General features: G+C 37.8%; 1 protein-coding gene across 2 annotated transcripts in view; it reads right to left on the reverse strand.

Annotated features, from left to right (window-relative positions):
• Positions 1-23,351, reverse strand: part of LOC137240064 (NADH dehydrogenase [ubiquinone] flavoprotein 1, mitochondrial-like) — a 109,509-nt gene that overhangs the window by 46,247 nt on the left and 39,911 nt on the right. The window contains exon 3 of one of the 2 annotated variants that reach the window (XM_067765980.1): positions 19,000-19,044. The exons of the other annotated variant lie outside the window; for it this stretch is intronic. Within the exon in view, the coding sequence (XP_067622081.1) occupies positions 19,000-19,044 (45 nt within the window). The remainder of the gene's footprint in view (positions 1-18,999; positions 19,045-23,351) is intronic. 2 annotated transcript variants of the gene reach the window in all.

Consider the following 23,351-nt stretch of genomic DNA (forward strand, 5'->3'; position numbering starts at 1 on the left):
GGGCTGCTGGAATGTAGTGGGGGGGGGGGGGGGGGGGGCTAAGGCGTAGACTACGGGACGCCCTTGGGCGTGAACAGCAAGGAGCCACAAAAGATTTATAAAAGTTACGAGGACGTTGTAACAGCAACCTAATAAATAAATAAAAGTCTCACCCTGTTCCCAGATTGGTGCAACTCTGTTGTCTATTGTGAACGGACAACAGGTGTTGAAACAAATTTGGAAACAGAGCAATTCGGCCCGGCAAAAAAAGGAGCGGCCATTATTGTAATTTGGAGATTGAAAGAAACACGAACTAAGTGTGTGCAAATTAAAACTAAAATATTTAAATGTATAAACTAAAATAAACTAAGTCTAGTGTTAAAGTTTTAAAAATATTCATTACACAAACAAACTAAAAGCTAACTTAAATAAAGAACAAAAGCTTAACTAAAAATATTCATGTGGTGTTGAGTGGTGCGTGCGCGCAGAACACATTTTTTTAGAAGTTCCAAAATGGAACTTCACATGGCGACCGTGAGGCAGCTTGCCAAATCGGATACAGGATGGAGCATTATCAATGCAAAAAAAAAAAAAAAAAACTACAAAAAAAATATAAACTGCGAAAAACTATAAAAAACAATATAAAACAAAAATCTACAAAAAATATATAAGCACAAAAATCTACCAAAAAAATTTTCAACACAACAAAAAATTCATCATATTACATCAAAGAAACTGTACAACGTCATAACGGGATAAATAAAAAATTTACAATAATAAAATCAATTTAACAATAAGACATAACTTAGTATGTATATCAACCCCCTTTTTGCTTAGTTGTTGTCTTGAAGTATGCTGGATGCTGAATATTCTTATTTAAGTGAGCGCGGTGTATGTTGTTGTTTCAAAATCAAATTGCGATAAGCACTCGCACAGTGGGCAGTTTCCATTTTAAAATTAATTCGTTTTTCACTAGGAGTGTTCAATATATGTAGCATTTCTAGGGTATAGCGTTTTTGGTAATGTTTTTCCTTCTCCAATATATTTACGTTCTCAAAATCAGGGTGATGTCCTGTATCTTTTCAGTGGGCAGATAGGGCCGACTTATTTCCTGAAAAACTGTTCCTTAGTTTTATGTTTGACCTGTGACCGGAAATCCTTGTCATGAGCTTGAGTTTTGTTGTCCCCACATATACCTTCCCGCATACGCGGGACCCGTCGCTGTTGCTTGGGATTCGATAAACTACGTCAAATTTCTCGAACTTGGGGATCTTATCCTTTATGTTATCAGAAACTTGCCTTAGTGTATTTTTGTACGTGAACGCTAGATTATAGTTATCCTTGTCGTATAGATTGGAGCTCTTGATCCTCTCCGATAATCCTGGAACATATTCCATTGTTAAATACTTTTTGTTGGCTGCGTCCGTTCTTTTTTCTTCATTATTTTTCGTGAACTTTTGATAATTACATACTGAACATTTTGCTGTGAAACGGTGCGGCCGACACGTTAAATAAAGAATATATAATTTTGATGAAAACGGTGCGTCCGTAAAAACCCTAAAATTAATGCTTTTTTGTGCAACGGTGCGGACGGCACGTAAAATTTAATACTTTTTTTAGTGCAGCGGTGCGGCCGTCACGGTAAACGGTCGTAATAAATATTAAATTGCAATAAATATATCCCTTTTAAAATTAATATCGTCTTGCGCTAATTGGAGAAAGAGATCAGTCCGCTCTCTTGTATGCTGTATATGGTAGCACACCCAGCACAAAACAAAATTTCTTTAAAAAAAAAAAACAAAAAATTTAATTGATGGTTCACGAGGAATACAATTCAACTCACTTTCAAGTAATTCTAACAAATTTATGCCAACATTCAATACACAATTCAAGTAAAGGGGATTCAATTTAGGTGATAAAATCATTTCAAATTTATTTTCCATTCAAATTAATTCACATTCATAACTCAAACATGCAACTTTTTTTAATTCGATTTAGGTTATAAAATCATTTCACACTTTCAGCATTTTCTTCTGCTAATGTCAGATTTCGAAACAAAATTCAAATAATTGGGAGAAAATTTCATTAAAATTAAAAAACGCGTTTTACATACAGGTCGTTCTTTACCAACAAGGCAAGAGAAGTTAGGTGAATATAAAAATTATTTAATTGAGGCATATCATAACATTTTAGTAGAGGTAAATGGTCATTTTGAAAACCGACTTAGGCCAGTTGTGGTGAATAACAATTTATCACGTTGCAGGGAAGAATTAATTAAATGTTTTACAAAACTCAACTGCACATTTATTACGGGCGATTTATTCCAAACTTTGCATATCTGGCAGCACCTCTGAGTAGACTGAGTAGAAAAAGAGTAGAATTTAACTGGGAAAATACATGTGATAAAGCTTTTGTTGCACTAAGAGCATCCCTAATGTCACCAAAGCTGTTACAATACCCAGATTTTTTCAAACAGTTTACCATTACAATAGACGCTTCTAAAACGGCAATACTCAGCCAAAAACACCAAGGCTATGTTATGCGTCAACATCTTTTAATGATGCAGAACAAAAGAAAGCCATCATTGAGTTGGAATTATTAGCCATTTATTTTGCCATCAAACAATTCAGACCGTACGTATATGGAAATCACTTTGTTGTAAAATCAGACAACAGGCCTTTAGCATATTTATTTACTATGAAAGATCCATCTTCAAAACTTTCTAGAATTAGACTTGAATTGGCAGAATACAATTTTACAATAGAGTACATAAAGGGAAAATCAAAAGTAGGGGCTGATGCACTTTCTCGTATCACCATTGGAGAAATAAAAGAATCGACCAAAAATATATTTGCAGTTCAGACTAGGGTTATGAGTAAGAAAAAAGATAAATGCGGTTCTACCGAAAACATAGACTTATGTGAAAATATATAAATATTAAACGTTTATGATAAATTCACTCATAACTGTTAAAAAAAATTTTTAAGAATATGCGCGCATATGAAGCATAAAAGAACTATTTTGCTTGATTTTGAATTTTTAACGAAATAAAGAATTTCGATTCTTTACTTTCGAGGCTAGAAAAAGAAGCCGGAAAACTTAATATTAAGCAAATAGAATGTCGAAAAGACGATTTAATTTTCAAATACATTACAATTACAAATTTTAAAGAAAGAGGAAATAAGCTTTTACAATTCTTAAAAATTATTTTAATGGATTCAGTTGAAACAATCACTGATCAGGAATAAAAATTAAAATTACTATCAATTTATCACAATGATCCCATCACGGGGTTCACACCCCGGGCAAAGCAACATCAAAATTTTAGAAATAAGGTTTTTCAATTAGAAGAAAATTTTTCTAAGCGGTGTCGCCTCTCGGCAGTGTTTGGCAAGCACTCCGAGTGTATTTCTGTCATTAAAAGCTCTCAGTGTAAACTCATCTGCCTCGCAGATGCTTTTCGGATTCGGCATAAAACAAGTAGGTCCCGTCCCGCCAATTTGTAGGAAAAATTAAAAAGGAGCTCGGCCTAAAATCTCTTCGGAGGTTATCGCGCCTTACATTTATTTTTATTTTTTAAATTACGAAACAAATTTTACTGGAAAAACATGACAAAAGACATAGCTAGTTATGTTAGAAAATGCGAAAAATGTCTTTTGAATAAAGTCAAAGAAGGAAATAAAGAAGAACTCGTTCTAACTCCTACTCCAAATAAACCTTTTGACGTTGTCGTAATTGATACAATCTGCCCATTGCCAGAATCGAGATATGGTAATAAGTTAACACTTACCATAATTTGCGATCTGACGAAAAACTTAGTAACAATATCAATACCGGATAAAAGTACAAAAACCATAGCTTCAGCAATACTCGGAAGCTTTATTTTAATATATGGTGCTATGAAATCTATCAAATCGGATTTAGGCACTGAATTTAAAAATGAAATTTTTGCAAATTTAACCAGCTTACTAAATATCAACCATAACTCTTCTACACCATACCATCATGAAACCGTAGGAACTGTCGAACGAAACCTTTGATGATTGGGATACATATTTCAAATATTTCATGTTTTGGCATAACACAACACCAAATACGGTATTCGATAATAAACTTACTCCTTTTGAACTAGTTTTTGGCAAAAAGGCCATTGTGCCATCTGAATTGAGGAACGAAACAACGGACCAATTTATAATATGGAAATTAGTAAAGTAGCGAATGCAAAAATGCCACTCCTTGGCTAAAGAATTAGTAGAGAAACACAAAATACGAAATAAAGATGCATTCGGCAAAAATGCACAAACAATAATAGTAAAAATAACCGATATGGTTTTAGTTCAAAAAGAACCGCGTGAAAAACATAAATCAGGGCTCCTACCTAGTAACAAATATAGACGGTATAAATGTATCCATTTTTGATAATGAAAACAAAAAATTTAAAACGGTACATAAAAACCGCATAGGAGTGCCTAGATAAATACAATGAAATAAAATGTATCCAATTTCATTTTGAGACAGTCAAAAAAAAATTTATTTTTAAATTATTTTATTACACTAAATTTTAGCAAATTTAAACTGTAAAAACCATACTTAATCTAAGTAAAAGAAACAAATAGAATATGTATGTATAAGAAACAAATAGAAAATGTATGTATAAGTTAAAAAAACCTACGAAAATGAAACTGAATTACAAAAAAAAAAAAAAATTCATAAGTTACTAATATTCATATATGTAAATAGTAGGCTTACGACAAATGTAAAATTAAGCATAATAAATGTAAGTACAAATAAATGTAATTAATTAAATTAACTAAGTTAACTTAGATATATCTGCCCCGAAAATTCAAAAAAAAATTTTTTTTTTTTTCATTTGGGATGAATGTAAAAACACACCACCCAAAAAAAGTTGAAGCCTTGATCAACTTGTCGACTTCAACCTTTTTTTCGCAAAGGGGATGGTGTAACAGCAGCCTAATAAATAAATAAAAGTCTGTCCCTGGTTCCAGATTGGTGCAACACTGTTGTCTATTGTGAACGGACAACAGGTGTAGAAACAGTTTGGAAACAGCAATTCGGGTCGGCAGAAAAGGACCCGAGTCGCTCCGGTACATAGAACCGACTGCCTAAAGCACTATGACGAGATCCGGCACCTGCCAACACAGCCGTTTGATCCAGGCAAGCATAAGCAGGACCTTAGCCAAATCCACACAGAATCGGTAAACGCCTTGGTCAGGACGCGCCCGGTGAACCCCGTTATTAATATGCAATATCCCACCCTTGAAGAAGAAGCACACTACCTAGGGAAACACGAGTCACCCTGGCCCAACTTCGTTCTGGATACTGTAACAGGTTAAACTCTTACTTGTCCAGAATCAACCCCGACATGCGTAATGTATGTCTTGCATGTGATGTGTCCCCACATGACACCAACCTTCTTTTCAACTGCACGCCTCTAACACCCATCTCCCTATTGTCCGCCCCTGTTGAAACAGCCAAGTCCTTGGACTCCCATTAGAGGATTTTGATGACAATTTGTGAGTGGTCGTGGTCATTGAATGGGGCGAAGCACTGTCCCCAAATGAACCACCGTTCCATTTCGTGGTTTCCCAATGGTTTGTATGCGGAAGATGGTATTACTGATCTTTTTCAAAACTTTGTACGGGCCTTCCCAACTGCACCAACATTGTGATGGAACACCTTTCCGCTGGTGAGGGTTGTATAACAGTAGCAAATCTCCCTCCCAGAAACCTTTCGAATTATTGTTCTTGTCGTACCTGTGTTTCATCTTACTACTCATTACCCTGGGCCGTTCCCTCACACTCTGTTCTTTGGCCAGAGCTTGATCTTGACGGATTGACTTTGCATCATCAGTATCGTCTTGACGTTTCACAACAGTAGTGCGCGCTGGCTTGTAACGACCCTTGCATCCTTTCTGGAAAATTCTTTCAGTCGTTTTAGTGCGTCCATTAGGGTTTGTCAATGCCAGTGTTTCTCTCGCAGGTACTTTTGATTTCGCTTTATTTGGCCCATTCGATCCATCAACCTTTACCTTTGACTTTCGTGGTCTTTGTCGAGTCTTCTCCACCAGTACTCGATTACTGCTGAACCCCAGTGAGTAATTGACTGTCAACTAGTTCAGACGTACCTTCTTTGTGACTCTTTTTCCTTATTGTCAGTGACACTACTTTTTTGTTATATCTTAACACCGAACACGTGCCGAGATTGTTTGTTTTTTGTGATAAATAAATCATCTTTACAAAGAAAATAGAAATTCTACCATGGCCTCCGATCCGGGGGGTGGTGATACAAACTATTACGCGATTGTTAGTGAGGGTCCGCCTAATAAGTGTAAGAGTTTCAAGCACAATAATACACGTGATTATCTTATCTTAAAAAAACTAAACAACATTCCAACCCAAAGTCAGCGTCGTGCCCAAAATTCTAAATAATAAAAGACAAAAACAACAAACCGATAAAAGACTTCAATATTTTTCTTATCAATAAAGCACTAGAATCCGTAACCACCGACCAACCCTTATCAATATCCTTTACTCGAGAGGGAGACCTCTTGATGCTTACTAAAAATAGCCAACTAATTGCCAAATTCCAAAAAGCCACTAAGTTGTCAAACTTATGTGATATATCTGTTACCCCGCACCCAACTTTGAATACTGTGGAAGGTGTAATTTACTCCGGTTCCCTTACATACTTAAGTGAAAAATAAATTGTCGCGGGTCTCCGTGATCAAGGCGCCACTGAGTGCAAAAAAATCCCAAAAATTAAGGACGGAAAACCTGTTAACTGCATATTATCTCTTTTGAAAGCTGCGAACTTCCTACAGAAGTAAACGTCGGATGGCTAAGTCAAAGTAGAGCCATACATCCCATCTCCCATGCAATGTAAAAGTTGCTTCACCATGAGACATACAGCAAAACACTGCAAGTCTGATGCCAAATGCAATGTCTGTTCTTCTGGTATGCATGAACTACCCTGCACGAAAGTGGAATATATCAATTGTAAACAACAGCATAGGTCCGACAACAAAAATTGCCATGCATTTCTGAAAAGACATAATCACATTGAAAACTCTTAAGAAATGCTCTTTCAGAGAAGCAACCGAAGAAGTAAACAATACAAATGTTCAATACAAAGCATTATACGAAAAATTAGAAGAAGCTATATTAAACAACAAAAACAAACCCAATGTACAAAAAACAATATCAGCCAGCATCGGTAATAATACTACAATCCCTCTCACCACCCCTTCCTCCACAACACCGAATAGTATTTCTTCCTCACTATTAAATACCACGAGTCACGATAACCCTGAAACCTCTCAAAGTTCCCTACATTTAAACTACGCAAATAATCTAGAAGACAAGTCAACAACAAATCACTCACTAAAATCCAATTTTCCAAGCAATTCCAATTTCAACTCAAATATATTAAGCGAATTACTAAACAAACAGGTTTTTCAATATAAACGACACCCATCTTTCCACACTCCATTAACTTGCACTCAATGGAAACAGAGGAATCTCTTACGAATGAAAATTAATTTTTTTGATCGTAGAGCTTCTAATGTTTTCATCACATGTTTTTTATTTGATTATGGTAGTTAAGATTCTTCAGTGGAATCTTAATGGTTACCAAAATAACTATAATCAACTCTTATTACTAATAAAAGAGAAAAAATATCAAATAATAGCCCTTCAAGAAACTCACATTGATTTAAATTGTAATACATACACAATACCAAAAAACTTTTCCATTTACAACAAAAATGATATCGAGCACCGCTCACCAAACAAAAGAGGAGTGCCACTCTTAGTGCACAACTCTTTGGAACAATCCGAAATCGCTTTGAACACGAGAATATTATCCGTCGCAGAAAAAATAAAATCCAATATCCCATTTGTAGTAATTAGCTCTTATATCTCTCCATCAGAACATATATCTGAGAACGACCTCCACCAACTACTAATAAACTTCCATGACCCAATATGTTTAGTCGGGGATTTCAATGCATGAAGTCCCATGTGGGGTTCCCCTAACTTTAACAAAAGAGGCAGAATACTCACTAACTTTATCCAGAACAATAACCTCATAATTCTAAACGACAAATCCCCTACCTATTTCTCTACCCACTCGACACTAACAAATATTGACCTCAGCATTTGCAGTCCACCACTGAATATAGCCGCTACATGGGAAACGGCAGATAGCCCACGTGGAAGTGATCACTTTCCTATATCACTCTCCCTTTTTAGTCAAAATAACCACACAAACCCCAACCCAACCAAAAGGTACAAATTAGATCGAGCTGACTGGCCATCTTTTCAAAATTCAATTGCGGATGGTATGAATGATTTTATCTTCAACCCAAACGTTAATATAAACCAAACCGCAGCAATTATGCTTAGAAAAATCCGCCATAGCGCCAATCTCACAATACCAATTGCCAAGCACAGAATACATAATTTGTGGAATGACACCGTGTCTGCTCTAAGAGACGAAAAAGTGAAAATTTGGAAAACCGCTAAGAGGTCCCCAACAAGCAATAACATAGTTGCTTATAAAAGGGCAAATTCAAAATTCAAACGTGAAGTTAGAATTGCAAAGAGAGCCTCCTTTCCAAGCTTTCCTAAAGACATCAACTGCAATACACCAGCAAAAGCTCTTTGGCAGAAGGTAAACGCACTTTATGGCCATCGCCCCTCTTCACATATTCATGTTCTCCAATCTGATGACGGCTGCATTGCTTCTACACCAGAGGCAATTAGCATGTACATATTAGCTAAACAGTGGTCGGACTACTCCAAAGATAATAATTTTTCAGCTAAATTTATAAGCAAAAAGCGTTCAAGTCTTAATTCAATTAACCTCACATACACGTTAGACAACAAATCCAGTCAACTCGAACTCCTCCTTTGCCTCGAAGGACTCAATTCTTGCCTTTCCACTCTAAAGGCCAAACCCCTGGACTAAATAACGTATCCTACCCTCTTCTTCAAAATCTTCCTGCCATAGGTAAGCAGAAACTACTGCAGCTCTACAACATAATATTCACATCTAGCACCATACCACAACAATGGAAAACAGCCCTTGTAATCCCTATTCCCAAGCAAGGTAAACCTAAAGACAAACCAGATGGATACCGTCCCATATCATTAATTCCCTGCACCCCAGCGGGTTAGGGGATCAGAATATACCCGCGGTAGGTATGCCCCGGTCGTAAGAGGCGACTAAAATACCAGATTCAACGGGCTGTGTAGCGCAACCCTTCAGGTTGCCAGCGTAATATATAGCTTCTCCAAACCCAATTGTCAATCTCACCTGTCCGCAGCGAATCCTGTTTCACTAACAGACGCGGCTCTGGCGACCCCAAGCTCCTCATGGAACTGGGGGGTGGGGAGGGAGAGCATGGCCTGAAGGTTTAATGTGGCCACATAAATCGTTCCCGAGATGGCCGGGCTAGCACCTTAATGGTGCTGTGGTACCCGAGGGTACCGGATCTGTATCCGGCAAAGAATCATCACATCGATAAGACTCCCAAAAGCCTTGGGGAGCAACCGTATCGCTACAACAACATCAATTCCCTGCATTTCAAAAGTCATGGAGAAAATGATAGCGCGCCGTCTAATGTGGTATATACAAAGCAAAAACCTTCTTTTCAGTCAGCAAACAGCCTTCAAAGCAGGCTGCGGCACCATCGATGCTCTCCTTGTCCTAGACGAACAAATATCCAATGCCATCTCCGCGAAAAATTATTTCTCCATTCTTTCCATTGACATGGAAAAAGCCTTTGACCGTGTCGGTCTCCACTCTATCATTTACCAACTAACATCTTGGGGAGTCGGACAAAAAATGATAAACTTTATTCGCAACTACCTACAAAACCGAAAATGGGGGTCAGAGCCAATAACTTCACAACTGGCCAATTGGCTCTTGAAAATGGTATCCCTCAAAGTTCGCCACTTTCGGTAACCCTCTTCTTGATTGTATACGATAAACTTAGTCGTATAATACAGGAACATAAGTACTTCCACCATTTCCTTTATGCTGATGACCTTTGCATTTTTGTAAAGGTCTCAAACGTTTATAAATTTACTACCGAAACTCACGTGCTATTATATAAACTAGTAGACTGGTGCAAAATTAGTGGCACAAAAATCTCCATAGCTAAATCAAAGTATTTACATATATGCAAAAAACGAAACTGTAATAGCATAGACTTAAGTATAAACAATCAACATTTACAAAATGTAAATACTCTTAAGATCTTAGGCGTAATATTTAATAATAAATATAATTGGAATTACCACACAAACTACTTATGCGAGTCCCTGCAAAATAGACTTAATGTTATAAAATGCCTCAGCAATGTTAAGTTAGAAAGTAATACAAATACACTTATAAAAATAATCAAAGCAACAATTTTGAGTAAAATTGATTACGGCCTCCCTATATTCGGATCAACATCGCAAAGAAACATTTCCAAAATATCTTCTATATATCACTCCGCAGCACGTTTAGCAATTGGGGCGTTCCGCACAACACCAATTATCAACATTCTTACTGAAACCGGATTGCCACAAATAAAAGACAGAATAACATACATCACTGGCTGCTTAACCACCAAGCTAACCCACAAATCCGAATCCCCACTATTTTCGGTACTTAAAAACAGGCTAAAAAGGAAACGTAGAACTAAAAACACACCAGCGTGCAAAAAATTATAGACCTCGCAAAGAATATGGACATACCAATCAACAGCACACAACCTTACAAACCCCGAGCTCCACCATGGCACTGAAAAGACAATACGGTTATACAGGCTCTATGCAAATACAAAAAAGAAGACACACTGCCAGACATATATCTCCAGGAATTTCTAAGTATTCTCGATAATTATCCCAACTGGAACATACTCTACACAGACGGGTCCAAATCGCAACACACCGTTGCATTTAGCGTTACCACTGACAAGCACATATTAACATCAGCCATACTTCCAATAGCAGCTTCTATATTCACCGCAGAAGCAATTGCTATAATTTACGCAATCCACAGCCATCAGAAATACATTATTTGCTCGGACTCGCTACCTACACTAAACGCTATTAAGAATATCAACTATTGCGACAAAACTGTTTGCGAAATAAGAGACCTAGTAATTGCAAATACTAGTAAAATCAAACTTCTATGGGTACCCAGTCACGTGGGAATACAAGGCAATTGCCTTGCTGATTCCACAGCAAAGCTAGCTACAAAATCTCCACTTAAACTGGTAAACACCCTAAGTAAAAACGATATAAAACGGCTCGTGCTCAAATCCTGTTCGTTATCAGCCAACCAAAACTACGCCGACTATTCACATTTCTATAAAAATATAAACCCCAGTGGACAAGCTCCTATTTTTCCTAGTGGACTGCCAAGAAGGCACATTATAAAAAACACACGATTTCGTCTCGGACACTCAAAAATAACACACAAACATATCATAGAAAACACTCAGCCGCCCACCTGTTTATTCTGCAACAACCCTACTAGCATCCTCACTATTACTCATATAATAGAAACATGTCCATACTTAACAACTTACGTCAGCAAATATACGCCAACAATTTTAGGGAGGTCTTAATCAATGTCAGTTACGATAACGTAAAAAAGTTTGTTAAGTTCCTTTGTAAACTAAACTTATATTTCCAAGTGTGATTAACATTATTGTAATTTTATAAATTTTTATATTACTTTTACTTTTCTTACTACTTAATAGCTTTGTTAAACAATTTCTACACTTTGTATATAATAAGCTTGATGGTCAATGTTGCTAATGCTGAATACTACATTGTCTAGGTTAATTGACTTAATCTTCTCAATAATAATAATAATACTGCTGAACCCTTTCTCCAAACTAAAGTTAAGTGGAATATCCTGGTTCTTATAGCGCATAATCTTTCTCTGCATATCGATCCTGATGTCATGTTCAACTAAGTCCACTCCCAATATGACTTCATCAACAATTTCCGCCACAATGAATTTGTGTGGAACAATGACCTTTCCAATTAATACCTCACATACCACTTCTCCTTGGACTTGCTTATACTCGACAGTGACCGTACGCAACCTTGCTCCAGGTAATGGCTTTAATTTCCTTTTGACCAAATCAGATCGGATTAAGAAATGAGATGCGCCCGTATCTACAGTCAGTACACGTTCTTTGCCATCGACATTCCCTCTGACGGTAAGACTGCTTGATTTCCTTCAATTTGCGACACAGATATCACAGGACATTCAATAGCTGGGGCAAGTTTTCGATCTTTACATCTGACTCGCTCTTGCTTATCTTCTCCAGCTTTGCGTTTACGGCCTCCCAAGTTGGAACAACCAGGACCGGTGCTGCAATGACGAGCAATGTGACCTGGGTTACCGCACTTGAAACATTTGATTGCAACATTATTCTTCTGTTGCGTTTTAAAGCTTCTAAAATTGCGTCTACCCACTCTGACCTTTCGACTTCCACACGGCGTGCTTTGAAAACTGGCTTACACAGAAGCGACGCTGTTTCCTGAATCAGAGCATGTGATACCGTTTCTGCGAATGTTGGCTTTGGGTTAGCGTATGTAGCTCGCTTTGTTTCGACGTCCCGTATGCCATTTATAAAGCTCTGAATCTATACCCTTTCAGTGTATTCCATGGGTGCGTCCGCATTCGCTAAATGTGCCAGCCTTTCAACATCCGACGCAAACTCTTGCAATGTTTCACCAGGCCTCTGGAAGCAGTTCAGTAACTCCATTTGGTATACATGTCTCCTATGCTCAGTTCCGTATCGTCTCTCTAGAGCGCCCATCAATGCTTCATAACAGTTCCGTTCGCCCTCTGGAATGGTTTGTAAAATCTCAGCTGCAGGCCCTTTCAACACCATGAACAGTGCAGCAACTTTATCTTCAGCATTCCAGTGTTTCACTGTTGCGGTCTTCTCAAATTGTAGCTTAAAGACCTGGAAAGGAACAGAACCGTCAAAGGATGGTGTTTTTACCTTTGGATTACTCGTTGAAATTGCTGGGCGATTTAGTTGCAACTGCTCGATACGTCCTCTCAAAGCATCCACCTCGGCCTCGATTTTTTCCTCAAACTGTAAAATTTTTGTATCTTGCGCCTCCAACTTCGAGGAAATACGTCTGTATTGCTCTTCCAGTTGAGCAGAGATCTGCGATGATATCTGTGCTGAAATTTTCGCCGACATTTAGGATATTCGTGCCTCTTGTGCTTCAATCTTTGCTGTTATACGGTTCTCCTGTGATTCCAGCTGAGATGTCATTTGCGACGACATTTCGGATATACGTATCTCCTGTGCTTCCATCTTTGATGTTATACGGTTCTCCTGGGATTCTAGTTGTGTTTTTCATTTTGGATGTTATACGTGTATCCTGTGATTCCAGTTGAGATGCCATTGTCGTGTTCAAGTCTGTGCTCGTAACTGTCTGCGCTGTTTCATTTTTCTCTTCAATTTTTGTTGTCTCCTCGCCATCAAGAGGAAAGACACACTCTTCCACGTTAATTCCCTCTAATTCCATTGCCTTTCGTAGTCGTGCCTGAAGTTTGGTTTATTGCCGGTTGTATTCAATCCACGGCTCTCCAACTCCTTCTTCAGTTGCTGGATCTTCAATTCACTTCACTTTGCCATGTCCAAGTTGTATTCGAAGTCTTCGGAATTTATTCAACAATTCCTCTTCTGACACCAATTGTAACGAATTTAGTGCAATACTGCTTATCTGCAACCTTCTAAACTGTTGAATAAATAACTCCAATATTGAATAATGCAAAAATGGCCTTTATTAAAGTACTTCACAATAACACTTATACTCCGCAACTAATAGCTTTGCTTAAACAAAAACTGATTGTCGTGCCTCTACTGTTGTTGCCTTTAATACTCTGTGAATTTACTTAGTTACTGCTATAAAATTATAACTACAGATGCACGTGTATACCTTCTCATATGCGCGTGTATATGTGAGTGACACTTCCACAGATAATTGCCTTCTTTTGGGAGCATCTCAGATAAGTTATATGCATGTGTTTGTGCGTCTCTTCTCCGCCGCTCGTTTGGACATATGGGTAGACATAACGATTGATTTGTTGATGTGCATACGAGTCACTGCTTAGTATCGGCTTAGAGATGATAGTATCCCTTAGTGGTGCTAATATTCGCCACAATACTTATATGGACGTAACAGTTTAGCACGGCCTTACTTGTGGAAGCCAACACCAAAGATACCCAAATGATGAACGTCTGTAATTAAATCCAGTAAAATCGATTGGCACCTACTAGTTTATGTGAAAAAAGCACTAAAACTACAATATTTTACTCCTGAAAAATGCAAAAAACATTTTTTTGAGGACAATATAAAAAAATTGAAAAACTTGCAGATAGCCGTATGAAAGAACAAAGAAGAATTTAGAGCGAGACAATTAACGGCTTATTGTTTTTTGAGTAATGGATTCACCGGGCACCTACTTGTGTTTTTTGGCTTCATACGGCTGAGTTCTCAGGTGCCGTATTTCCTCACAATGCTTACGGAGATGACTCCTTAAACCCTTGGCGGTCGTGGCGCATCAATCAGATGTCTGTTGGGATGCCCAGATTTCTGGCTATTCAACAGGAACTGTTTGGTTAGCATCGCATTTCTCTCCCTGATGGGGAGTATTCTCGCCTCATTATGTAGATGGTGTTCTGGGGACATAAGAAGACCGTGGCGGTTCTGAGAGCAGTATTTTGGCAGGCCTGTAGATTCTTCCAGTGAGTAGTTTTTAGGCTTGGCGACCATATAGGGGAAGCGTAGCATGCAATCGGCTGGCCAATTGCTTTGTAAGTGGTAATAAGCGTTTCTTTGTGTTTTCCCTAAGTACTGCCAGCAAGAGATTTGAGGATTTTGTTACGGCTGTGGATTTTCGGTAAAACTGTGGCCGCATGCTCACCAAAATGTAGATCCTGATCAAAAGTCACACCCAGGATTTTGGAGTGTAGGACAGTCGGTAGTGTGGATGTTAAAAATGGTCGACATTTGGGACGTCCATGTTGTAAATAAGGTCGCGGAGGATTTAGTCGGTGATAATGCCAGGTTTCGCGAGGCGAAAAAACTGGAGAGATCAGGGAGGTAACCGTTTATTCTGTGGCTAAGCTCATCGATTTGTGGGCCTGGACCTGTGGCCATTATTGTACAGTCATCGGCGTAGGAAACGATAGTAACTCCTGGTGGCGTGGTAGCTTTGATATGACGAAGTTAAACAGAAGTGGGGATAGGACACCACCCTGTGGCACCCTTTGTTTAATTCTTCATGGTTTTTATGTTTCGTTTCTACATTGAACCGATGCCTGCCGACCACCCAGATAATTTGCGGTCCACCTTTTAAGACATGGGGGAAGGGTAGACCCTTCCAGGTCTTGCAGGAACGTGCCGTGGTTGACCGTATCAAAACCTTTTGATAGGTCTAGCGCAACGAGTACTGTTCTATAGTGGGGGTTTTGATTTAAACCGCAATTTATCTGGATGCTAATGGCATTTAGCGCAGTGGTGGTGCTAAAAAGTTTTCTAAAGCCATGCTGATGACAGGCTAGCTGCAAATTTGCTTTGAAGTAGTGGAGCAAAATGGCTTCAAGCGTCTTGGCTACTAGCAATAGGAGAGATATCGGGCGATATGACTCTCCTATGTTAGCTGGTTTCCCAGGCTTTAGTAGCGGGGCCACCTTGACCATTTTCCATTTTTCGGGAATGAAAAAGGTGGAAAGAGACAGGTTGAAGACATGTGCTAAATATTTGAAACCTCCCTTCCCTAGGCGTTTAAGCATCGGCATGGCTATGTGTAGGGTTTGTTTATAATTTTAACTTTACAATATTTTACTTTGTAATTTTGTTATTTTTTAAAATGTATTCATGTATTTTTAATTTTCAATTTTTTTTTTTGAATTTTGTTTACTTCAAAAATTTTTCATTCTTGTGAAAATTCGATTAATGTACAACCGATTTTTAAGCGTTAATAAAATATAATAATTTTTACATTAAAATAGTTCCTTGATTTATATCAATATTGGAACTACAATTGGCGATCCCGCCTTTGTCGAGTGCAGTAATTGTTTTTGAATGGGGGAGTATTGTAGGGTTTGTTTATAATTTTAATTTTACAATATTTTCCTTTGTAATTTTGTTATTTTTTAAAATGTATTCATGTATTTTTAATTATCAATTTTTTTTTTGAATTTTGCTTACTTCAAAAATTTTTCCTCAACCTCTTTCGCGGTGATGGTAATTGGAGACGCGCTGAATTTATGCGCTCGCGCATTTATTCGCATCCCACATCACTTTATCGCCAAAGGCGATGGAAATTTTGTCATTGTGCTTAGACGGATTCGATAGGGACTTTACGGTGGACCAAAGCTGATATGCAGAACAAATTACAATGGCTTAGTGTTAAACAGCGTATACTTTATTTTGTAATGATTTTTGTTTTTAATATTAAAAAAGGGATTTACCGGAGTATTGGAGCAATAATATTGCATACCAAAAAGATATACAATATTAGTACTAGAAATAAGAATAGTTTTGGTCTTCCGCTCTTTTCCACGGAAAGCGGACAGCTCAATTTTATTTTACAAAGGATTAAAAAGATTTAATGAACTTCCTATAGATATAAGAAACTGTGAAGAGCTGAATGTATTTAAAAAGAAATTACTTTCATATTGACGTACAACTGCAATAAGATAGACAGAAGAGATCTCATGTAATATGTGATATGGATTTATTAATCTAGGCTTATAAGCTGTAATAAATAAATAAAAGCTTACCTACACAGGCAGAAAGATTACAACCGCTTAGGTGCTCCTCCCATTTCGCCCGCTTGTGTTCATCCACAACCAATCTGATGCGTTGGATTATATCCGTTATTTGGGGGTCGCCGGGATCGAGCTGTCTTATAAGGTCACGTTCTCTCGCTAAATTTGCGGCCTCCGCCGGAAAATGAGGCTGAATTTCGGGAATTCTACCGGCGGGAGTAAAGTGAGCCGAGGCGGATTCAAAGACCTTGCGGAAAGCACGCTCCCCTTGGCGAGCATCAGTCGGGATATGGAGGATAGCAAAGCGGTTGTCTGTAAAGGATTTGTATTCATCCCACTTTGCTTTTTTAAAGTTTATGAAAGTGCGTTTTTCTGTGACGATGGAGTCAGCGGTACGCTCGAGAGAAATAAGTATAGGCAGGTGGTCGGATGTCAATGTTATCATCGGCTGCCAGTTGACGCAGTTTATGAGTCCTACGCTCACGATTGATATATCCGGCGAACTGTGACAGCTTTCCACCATACGTGTGGGGGCGTCTCCGTTTATTGCGCAGAACGTCGTTTCTTCTATTTGATCCGCCAACATCTCACCCCTACTGTCTGCCTGCAAGTTTGAACGCCATAGATCGTGATGGGCATTGAAATCGCCTAAGATAATGCGATTATTGCCAGTGAGTAAGGCGCTGATATTAGGGCGGTATCCACTGGGCAACAGGTGGCAGGAGGGATGTAGATGTTGATGATTTCTAGGTTTGCATCGCCTGACGGAACAAATAAGGATTGACGTTCTAAGACACTGTCCCTGCGGTCGATGCGGTGTATGATAAACGCGAGGCCGCCTCCATTTCCGCTCTCGCGATCTTTTCTGTGGACATTAAACGCAGAACAGGTCAGCAGAGTAGATCTTGTTGTGAGTTTAGTCTCTTAAATCGCAGCAATGCGGATGTTGTGCCGCTTCATGAAATCGACTATCTCAGTGATATTTCCAGTTAATCCATTCCAATTGTGAAGTGCAAGGGGGAAACGTCGTAACTCTGGGAGTAAGTGACGGGTGACTACGCCTGGGTTGTGAAAGGCTACGACGCAACTGCTGTTGTGGCCCTGGGACTGGATGCCCTTGGGTAAGGATTGGGGTACCCGGTGTATTTGGGTTTGCGGCCTGGCAACATGGCGCATGGTGCTAAGGCGTAGACTACGGGACGCCCTTCGGCGTGAACAGCAAGGGGCCACAAAAGATTTATAAAAGTTACGAGGACGTCGGGTTTTGGGATCTAGCCCAGAACAACCTGTCCGATGCAACCATCCTTGCACGAGACACACTGCAAAGAGTATAACCGTCCTATGTTATATAACTGCTTGTGTTGGGAGAGGAGTGGCGGCCCGGCATGGTTTTAGCCCGCCTCGTCGGCTTAGGGGCGCGCTTCTTACCACAGCTCCTTCCCACAGTTGCATCGCAAAAAGGGTTCATGCCTAAATGGAGTACACTAAAAGAAAGGGTGATAGACTAAAAGCGGGAGAAATACTGTCCGTGTCAGGTTGGAACCTTTCCACCCCTTCTTTTCACAAGATGTGAACAGCCTTGAACTCCACTATGGCTCCGTCAACCGAGTGCAGTTCCCTATTTCCTGACAAACGTCCGTCACTTAGTCTTCAGTCCATGTCCCTCACCCCCTTCAACTGTCCCAACTCCTGCAATTGCAACACCTGCACCAACAAAGAAATACGTTTAGCCTGACATATCTACTATGTTCCGACTAAAAGAAACTTCAACCCATTAATAATAACGTATCTGGATAATTTCATAAAATTATACAAAATTCTTTATTAGTATATAACTCACGTAAAAATTTAAATATAAAAACAAAAAAAATTCTCCTAACTTAATGGTTTAATCCAAGAAACAAAATTCAATTCTTCTAACGATCATCAATTTGCAGTTTACCCCAACAAAAGTTATTTCTAATTATTTTATTTCAAAAGTAAAAACTATAATTTATCACTATTCAACTAAGTTCTATAAATTGATTTTCAAAAATTCTGATCTTCCTTAATATTCCTTGAACAAATCCTAAGCATACAAATTCAAATTCTTTTAAATATGTTCATACGTGTGTACGTTCAGTTATCAAAAAAATAAATATATGTACCTGTGGTGTGTATATGTTATTATAGTAGCGTGAACTCACCTCGCTCTTGTGAACCGGGTTTGGTACCAAAGACGGCGTATAAAGCTGAAAGTGAAGAAAAATATACAACAACAATACATGTAGAATACTCAGTTGCTAGGACATTGATCAAATAACCAAGATCAAGGACAGTTTTAGTTCTTGGTCTTTTTGATGTTTAGGTTTTCTTTTAGTTTTCGATTTTTACTTCGGTCGCGCGGACGTAAAAAAAAGAAAAATTATTTTTTGTGAAATAAAACAACAAAAGCACGTATGTAAGAAATAAAAAGGTTACGCGCAATCGCAGAAAAAGTGAAAATAAAAAGAAATATTAATTAAATTTAAAATTAAAAAATGTGACCAAGTGGTAAAAAAAATGCCAAAAAAAATGTATGCTATTAAAACTTTGATGATCGAAAGAAGCAATATTAATTTAAAAACAATAAATTTCACTAACTAACAAAAAACATAAAAAAAATATTTACAACAGAGATTTGTGTGCAAAAGTGAAATGAGTAAGTTCCATTAGCAGTAACTAACTTCATCAACAAAAAAGGTTAAGTGTAAAAGTTTTACTGCAATGGTTTTAAAAAGCTTTATTGCAATTTATTTAAAAAGAAACTCAAAAGAAACGACCAAAAAAAATTCAAAGTGAAAAATCTCCAAATACACTTACGACCTTTTGCACACAAGTGATTGCTTATATAAATCGATTCAAAAGGAAAGGCAATCCATATTAAGAAACGTGAAAGAAAAAAGTTTCAACAGCAAATAAATGTTGCATAAATAAAAAAAATTTCTTCTTACAGCTACGATATATATGCAAGTTTTACAAAAAATAATAATAAAAATTAAAAGAAAAGAAAGAAACACATATATGATTACTTAAAACACTAAAAAAAATTATATACTATTTTTGTGTGATTCAATTCCTAAATTTTCCTGGTGTGCCCTGGAGTGGTGGTCAAGTGAGATGAGCTCGTTGTGAAAATTTCATCGGCTTTCCCGATCGCTCAATTTGTGATGTTGCTGATGTTCTGCTCCGTTGTTGCTTGTTGTCGTTGTTGATGTTGCGTGTTACATGTATTAATATTTTTGTGGTGGTGGATTCTTAATGTTACCAATGTTGCTGTGTGTTGTCTTGACTGCCACCGTGCAGAATGTTGCTGGACCACTTATTGCTGGGTTTCTTACCGATATGTTGCCGTAGTTATGTTGAGGGATTTTATGTTCATGTGTGCTAGTAGATAATGTGTTGTGTCGTGTTCATGGGTTTTACCTTGTGTATGCGTTTGCGTGTATTAGTGAAATATTCCTTGTGTTCAGCTCTGTTGATTATAGTTGTGTATCACGTATTACTACACCCAATTTTGTACCAAACCAATTTTGTAAATCCTTGTGTGAATAATTGTCGCTTGGATCCTGATCCTTGAATTTCTTCTGCGTTGGTTGTTGTAGCTGTTGTTTTTCCCTTTATTTGTGCATACTTGTCGCGGCTTGTGGCTGCTTCAGGCATCTAAAGAAATACAAGAAAATTGAAATCTTAATTTAATTAATTTATTTTTTTAAACTGTTTATCAAAAAAAAAAAGAAACATACGAGATTTCATACTTATATAATGCACAAAAAAAAACTCAAAAACAAGTTACCTGGAAAAATCCAGCTCCAACTTATTTACATCAGGATGCTGTGCCGTAGGGTGGCAGTAATCCAGGTTTAATTTTTTCACTTTTTATATGTAGGTATATCGGCGCGACACTTATCGTCAACTCGCACTTTTAAGCAAGCTTTAAACTCTATATTATTTTCAATAATTCACCGTATAACGCACTTGTTAAAATCCAATACAACATATTTCTCTCAGTGTAACTCCAGTTACACTTCATATTGATAACTCACATTATTGTTAACTAAACATTTCTTCAGTTCTGAATAAACCACACATTGAATTACATCGTCGTTGCTTTTACTCTGCCAACAGGGCCCAGAGTTCGTGTTTTTTTTTTTTTTTTAGTTCGTTGCTCAATTATTTAAATTCGAACAAGGCGTGAGTCGCATACAAAGAAAAAGAAACAAGAATAAGAACGAAACGAAAATTTGTAATTTAATTAAATAAAAAGCGTTAGTCGCGTTTATTTAAAAAAAAATACTGAACGAATTTGTAATTTGATTTTAAAAAAATGTATATAATAATAAGATGAGTGCGTCGGGTCTCTACGCGATTGAAAAGTTAAATGAAAATAATTATTCATCTTGGTCCGTCCAGATGAAAAGTGTATTAATTCATAATGAACTTTGGGCGGTAGTTTCTGGAAAGCTAATAAAGGATGCAACGAGTGAGGAATCAAAAGCCGCATATGAAGCCAAAGACGAGAAGGAACTAGCAACAATTATATTGTGCCTACATGCATCGCAACTCAACTACGTAAAGCATAGCAATTCATCGGCTGAGGCATGGAATACCCTTCAAGATATATACCAACGCAGAGCACCGGCTAGAAAGGTCACCTTGTTCAAAAAACTAATGGCGTTAAAACTGCAGGAAGGTGGCAGTGTCTGCCCATATAAATGAATTTACTAACATAGTCGAAATGCTTGCCCAGGTTGACACCACTTTAAAGGACGAGATTTTGTGCGTTATTTTGTTGTCTAGTTTGCCAGAGACATATGACAATTTCGTCGTTGCATATGAGGCACGCGAATCTTTTCCAGCGCTCAGTACATTGAAGGTGAGATTAATTGAAGAAGGTGAGCGACGATTGGAAAAAAGTGAATTTAATCCAAGCAACGGTAACATGGCATATTATGTGGGAAGGTCAAAGAAGTCAAATGAGGAAGCTAGTAATATCAAGAAAAAAGATAAGAAAAACTTGAACTGTTATGACTGCGGGCAGCGTGGCCACTATGCATTTGAATGCAAAAAGGAGAAAAGAGACAGCAGAGATTCGGATAAATCAAAAGATTTCAGGCTATCCATCTAATTGGAGCAGCAAAAGCAAAAAATTTTAATTTGAAGCGAACTTCGTGGTGCTTAGACAGTGGAGCAACAACACACATGTGTCGTGAGAGACAGTTTTTCACTTCTTTTTCAGCCACCTCCGAAACGGTTTGGTTAGCCGGCAACAACACAGTTGAAGCGAGCGGTCGCGGTGGTATAAGTATAAAGGTTGGCGCAACAACAATAACAGCAGATAACGTACTTTATATACCGGCGCTCCAGCATAATTTTTTGTCTGTTAGTCGCATTACATCAGGCAAAAGCAAAGTGCAATTCTCTAATTCTAGAAACGAAAGTGGATGTGTTTTACTCAAAGCAAATCGAATAAATGACCTTTTCATTTTTGAATGTCAAACGGATAATGACAACAAAAGTTATATGACGGATAATAAGAATAAATGTAATTCCGTAAAAAACAAAGAAAACGATGTGATGAAATGGCATAATCGGTTTGGTCATTTACACATAGCAGCTCTGAAAGAGATGTCGAATAAACACATTGTACATGGTCTTAATTTAAGTGAATGCAACCACAGTGATCCATGTAAAACTTGTGCGGAAAGTAAAATATGTGTAAAACCATTTGCGTTGTGCGAGAATAAAGCCGATAGGCTATTAAAAATTATTCACAGCGATGTTTGTTGCCCCATGAGCAAAAAATCATTTGGTGGCTAACAATATTTTGATACTTTTATAGACGCCAAGTCGCGATACATACATGTACGTTGATTAAAGAGTAAAACGGATGTTTTTGAAGCGTTTAAATCATTCAAAGGGCATACCATATACGCCGCAACAAAACGGCGTAGCAGAGCGTGCGAATAGAACCTGGTTGAAATGGCAAGAAGTATGCTGGTGTATTCGGGATTGGACGAAGCATTTTGGGCGGAAGCCATCACGACGGTAGCATACATACGTAATAGGTTAGTGACAAAAACTTTAGTAGTTTTTTTTTTTTTTTTTTTGCATAAATGGGAAAGTTGACTTGCGCGATGATTTCATTTCATTTCATTTCTTTATTGAGTCAATGGTAGCATACCTTACTGACTAGATTACAGGTGTACTTAGAACTAAATTATTAATTTAAGTATGACTTAATGTGATAGATAGTAAGACTCAATGCATGCCTTGAAGAGAGACCTAGACATGGCAAAGTCAAGATCTATACTCCTAGATAAGTGATTGAATTCTACAAGTCCTCTTAGAAGTAATTAGAATGCAACACTTCAATACGGAATGTATTGTGAAAGCGGAGGGCTCTGTTAGGGACATTGAAAGTTACCTGACCCAGAAGTTCGGAACAATCAATAGCACCAGATATTATATCAAAAATAAACATTAAGCCTTGAACAGAACGCCTGACTTTAAGTGGCAA

Source organism: Eurosta solidaginis, chromosome 2 (assembly GCF_040869045.1).
Source record: "Eurosta solidaginis isolate ZX-2024a chromosome 2, ASM4086904v1, whole genome shotgun sequence".
NCBI lineage: Eukaryota > Metazoa > Arthropoda > Insecta > Diptera > Tephritidae > Eurosta > Eurosta solidaginis.